The sequence below is a fragment of the Montipora capricornis genome, chromosome 14 (assembly GCF_036669925.1).
Source record: "Montipora capricornis isolate CH-2021 chromosome 14, ASM3666992v2, whole genome shotgun sequence".
Taxonomy (NCBI): domain Eukaryota; kingdom Metazoa; phylum Cnidaria; class Anthozoa; order Scleractinia; family Acroporidae; genus Montipora; species Montipora capricornis.
The window spans coordinates 4,150,853-4,155,852 of record NC_090896.1 but is presented as its reverse complement, the minus strand read 5'-3'; the positions used below and the strand labels follow the sequence as shown (position 1 = coordinate 4,155,852).

The 5,000-nt window shown below is 36.6% G+C and overlaps 1 protein-coding gene across 2 annotated transcripts in view; it reads right to left on the bottom strand.

The window, feature by feature from the left end:
- LOC138032817 (cadherin-23-like) overlaps window positions 1-5,000 on the bottom strand; it is an 83,551-nt gene that overhangs the window by 76,933 nt on the left and 1,618 nt on the right. Inside the window, exons 1-2 of one of the 2 annotated variants that reach the window (XM_068880539.1) lie at window positions 1,143-1,395; window positions 848-1,020 (exon numbers count right to left, since the gene is read on the bottom strand). In XM_068880539.1, the coding sequence (XP_068736640.1) occupies window positions 848-917 (70 nt within the window). In that variant the 5' untranslated portion in view covers window positions 918-1,020; window positions 1,143-1,395. Of the gene's footprint in view, window positions 1-847; window positions 1,021-1,142; window positions 1,396-5,000 lie in introns of those variants that run through there. The other variant, XM_068880540.1, reaches the window with a different exon arrangement.

The following is a 5,000-nucleotide window of genomic DNA, read 5'->3' as shown; positions in this document are numbered from 1 at the left end:
TTTTAGGGATCATGGTATTTTTAAACTATTTTAACCGTGACAAACATATTTATGCTAATTTGGTTGTACATTTTAACTCGCACTTGAAAATGACCTCCGCAAGATCGAAACGTCGTGAATTTTATCATAAGATCTTGATATAACACCAAATTCTTGCGACTACCTAACAAAGTAATCTGCGGTACTAGTTAGGAGAATGAACATTTTGATCTTGGAAATGAAAGGGTTAAAAGAAATTGTTTTAGCTAAAGGAGATATAAGCTTCGACTAAATTAAACTAAAGAGGCATCAACAAGTTTAGACGTAATCAAAAAAGCAAAACAAGACAAGCACTCTCTACACCTGTAATCCTAGCAAATGTCGGACTTTTGTTTATAAAATTGAACCACGTTTTCTATTGTTTAATGCGATTGCTTTCATACCTAACAGGAAAAATTAATTTGCATAATGGTTCGTTCTTAAAATAAAATTTGGTCGAAATACACTGAAATAAATATTAGTTATATTTTCCTCCTTTCGAAAGGACACAGGATAGAAAAAGTAGCTGAACTTGTCTGTCGAGCTGTCACATTTACGTACCAGATAATTAACACGTTTAACTGAAAGTGATATTTTATTTCAAAAAAACCGCAGTGAAATAAATGCATGACAGATACTCAGTCAATCTTAATATCAGTTGGTAAACACCAACTTTAATCTAAAGTTGACAAAATTAGATACATATACCCTTTACAATTGACAAAAAAACACATGGGACAAAAGGAATTATTTTAAATTCAAGGGATTTAAGCGCTAACCTCCGGTTAAAAAATTAGGACGAGATGTATTTCACTAACAGGTGCCTTACCTTCAGTGAGTTGTAGCCAAATCCCTAACGTTGAAACAGTATAGAGAATTATTCGTCCAAGAGTGATCATCCTGGTTTCGAGGAGTTGTGGATGAAATCAATCTTCACTTCTTTGGTTATCATCGAAGTTTATGTCGAAATTGGATGTTCTTCCAAGGGTTTGATAAATCGAACTGTCGAAGAGGCCGAAAAAAAGAAACACCATTAAGTAATCAAAACTGATGCAAGTTCGCTTAGTGTCAGTTTCAAGTCATTATTAAGGATGCTCTAAAACATAGCTTTTAGTACTTAATACCGTTAGAGAGGACCTTGTAGCTACATTTATGGTTGTACTGAGTCTAGCTGCATTACCCAGGGCAACCCCAATGTCTTTGTGGCACCTTAAGTACAGTCAAAACAATGATATCATTTCTGTTCTCAGCCAACGCGGCAAGGAGAGCGATTGATCCGATTTCAACTGTAATCAGCAAAATCGCTTGCTCAACAAGAAATGATAGTAATGGTTTTGGCCAACTTCGTGCTTCTCCCCTCGTCGATAAGCTGACTGTGCCATCTGGTGTCAAGAGCGCTGATGTCACTGCATTGGTAATTAAGGGGGCTAATTTAAGGGAGCTATTCCCTGACAGTTTTGATGTTTTCTGGCCAAAACCGCTCACAAGTCTTTTTTATGACCTTAACTTATGCATAAACACACCTCAGACGAAGTTTTAGCGAAAGATATCCTTTCTTTTAGGATACGTCAACGATAGCTTATTATTATTGTGAGCGATTTGAAGTTAAGCGGAATGAGGAGTTAGAATATATGAAGAAAATTGCGCAACACTTTTTAAAATTTAAATTCAATTCCGTCATTGCTATCCGCAACAAGAGAAGGCAGTTAATAATTCCGGGTCAATGATGCCTTCCAGAAAATGTGCCTTGTTTTGGGGTTTCACTGCTGTAAAGATATCCCAGAAACGGAAATGGTATGGCAGAACCCCTTTAACATGGTATGGCCACCCTGCTAATTGAAGAATTTGCACATACAATGAACCAATTTTAAATAATATATTATATGATCCAAGAAGATCTTCGAGTCGTAAATTCAATTCCATCGATTTTCTTGTTTAACGATTTGACCGATTTGACAAAGCCCCCTTTAAAAAGTATGGCCATACAGCTAATTGCAGAATTGCATTATGGAATGGTCTTGTTTTAAATAATATATTATATTATCCATTTAAGTCTTTGAGTCGCTACTTCTATTCGATAAAATTTCTTGTTCAACGTGTTGACCAATTTTCAAAACACGTTGAGCCATAATAGCACTGAAAGGTTTTGTAAACTCCGCGATATGTTTTTTTGAACGACCTGTTCATCTCTATTGTTCGGTGAAATGCATGATGATGCCATTATACACATATTTAAAATTTACTTTTTGCTCTCGTCCAATGATTTTAGTCGCTCATGAAATTGCTTATCACAACATGCAAAATTCCAGGGAATATTATCAAATACAAAGATATACTCAATACATTTTTCATGTTTAGCTCTTCGTTCTTCAAACAGTTCGTTTTAAATTCCAAATTACTAATCGCGAAAATACGTTGCTAAACGTGATGAAAGTTATGCGATTAAGATGGATTAATTTAGTTACTAGTCGATGAACGGAAGAAAAATAATCATTGGGTGAATCATTGAATAAATAGTTAACGCAAAAAAAAAACATTACTTACAATAACTGATCATTGCTATAGGTTACTTATTTTCCTCCTATGCTCTTAACCAAGTAACATTAGCGTGCTCACTTGCAAAGTTGTCTAGAATTATTTAGTTGTATAAACACCTGAACACGACCTGTTATAGAATGGGAATCTCTCGAGAATGTCAATAATAATTTACATAATTCGTATAATTCGATTTCCAAACTATCTCAAAATTAAACTATTGCTTTAAATCTACACAGAAAAGCGTATTCACGGCCTAAACTGTGATAACAATTACAGAGTAAACTGGTTAAGTGTCATAAAATAGGATCCACGAAAAACTGAACCCGCATCCTGTCAATTGAGAGTAAACTCTTCTTTTCCCTAGAAGATTTTATCAGGCATCCATACCTTCTCAAAACCAATATCCTGAAATCTTGACCATTCAAATTCGCTTTTTCAAGTGCATTCTTCCAGGAACTAGGATAAAAAAGCGCTTGAGGAATTTTTTATCCGCAGTTTAATTAAAATCTTCCGAAGTTTGCTGCGGAACCAGCAAGAACCGGCCGCAAAATTATAAATCTTTCATGAGTGATGGTAATACCCTAAATTATACGTAAGGTCTGGGCATTGACGATACGTATTACGCAACATGCACGGGACCATATGCACTACGATACTGTGCTTTGTCAATCGAAAAGACCAACAGCTGAGCTTGCTTTCAAGTAAAATGGATAAAGAGGTTTACTTTTTAACGAAATTGTGGTGCCGCGTCTGCGAGGAATGGGTTTAATGTATCGACTGGGTTGATGTGGTAAATTGACCACCATAAAGAGATTCAAAAGCCGATGTTTTGAGCATTACTCATGCCTCATTGATCAAGGACCAACGCTCGAAACGTTAGTTTTCAAATTTCTTATACGGTGGCCAATTTACCATATCAACCCAGTCAATAAACTCATTATTTTCAAGTAACTTCTTTCATCTAATTCAACATAGCTTAATTGTCTTTGTTCAAGAACTTGTCCGCCGTCTTTAAAAAATAAGAAGAAAGGGTGTTTTTTTTAATCGTTTGTTTCCATATATAGCCGCCGCTGTTAAGCCAGGGATAAACTTTTGTAACTTGGGTGCGGAGCATTTGAGACAACAAAAAAATGTTGTACAAAAATTGCCGCGGTGGATGTAGCATATTTCGTTGAGGTTTATCATCGCAATATTTGGTTATAATAACTGTATTTGTATCTTGAGTAGAAACATCGTGACTCACCGAGGCATCGCTGTTTGGTTGTATCTTTTTGTATGGCCTTAGCAGCGAACCGTATAAATTACAGCATGCATAGCGAGCGTAAGGTTGCATATTCCATCATAAGTTCGCGATATTTTGTTCCTGAATATCGATATTCGGGAATCGCTTGAATAAACATCACAACTCATCGGTGTATCGGTGTATCAATAGACCTTTAAGTATTCTCAATACATGGCCTTGACAGTAAACATTCAAATGATCCCTCACCGAATTTGAACACAGCGGGAATAACTTCCTTTCATCCGAGCTGTGCCTACGCGTTGACCTGATCTCTTTTGAGAGAGTAAGTTGTTTTGGTATTTCTCAGAATTTGGACAGAACGCAAACTCAAAATATCTCAGCAGTGTTTTAACACAGTTTGTAAAGAGCCGCCTCCTTTTATTTTAGAAATTTTATAGAGCCTTACGATCGCAAGATCTGGAAGGCGCGCTATTTCAGGCTCGGTAGCTTAGGTACCTCAAGATCATTTGTCACTCAACCGTCGAGGCACACGGACCGCCAAAAAGATGTAGTGGATGTAAAAATGAAACAATTTTCTGTGCCTCTTCTTTTTAAATCGGGAAATATAGCTTGCCTTTGCGGCTGTAAGACAATATGACATTTTAATCATACTTTTTAGATACAGTAACTTGAAGAAAAAAAATGAAAAATGGTTAATGATATTTCGATGGTGGGGCCTCTTAAAGGAGAGTATCACGGTATTGCGCATGTTCGAGCCGTAGCGAATGTCACTGTTTATAAGCCAATCGCAAGCGACGTTATAATTCCTGCGGAAAATTTACACGTAAGCGTGCAAATTTCGCTAAGCCCCTCGCTCTTTAGTGATTGTTTAACAATCGAGAAGTGTTTACACGTACGTGCAAATTTCCCGCGCGGATTGTAACATCACCTCCCATGATGACATTCGTCACGGCTGGAACATAGGCAATACCGTGATAGTCTCCCTCAAACACTTGAGTAACTTAAATCATTCCTTTTAGAGATAATGCAAAGCCTTAACATTTCGTTATAAATGATCTAAGACCTAAATTTATGATGAAAAATTTCTTCACTTCGGGAAATATGTTCTGTGTCGAGTGTCCATCGAGGGGAGAGATGAGAAAAGTTTGGATTTCACAAATAAAATATATTGAAGGACTCAAGAGCGAGTCGAAGGGCAGCA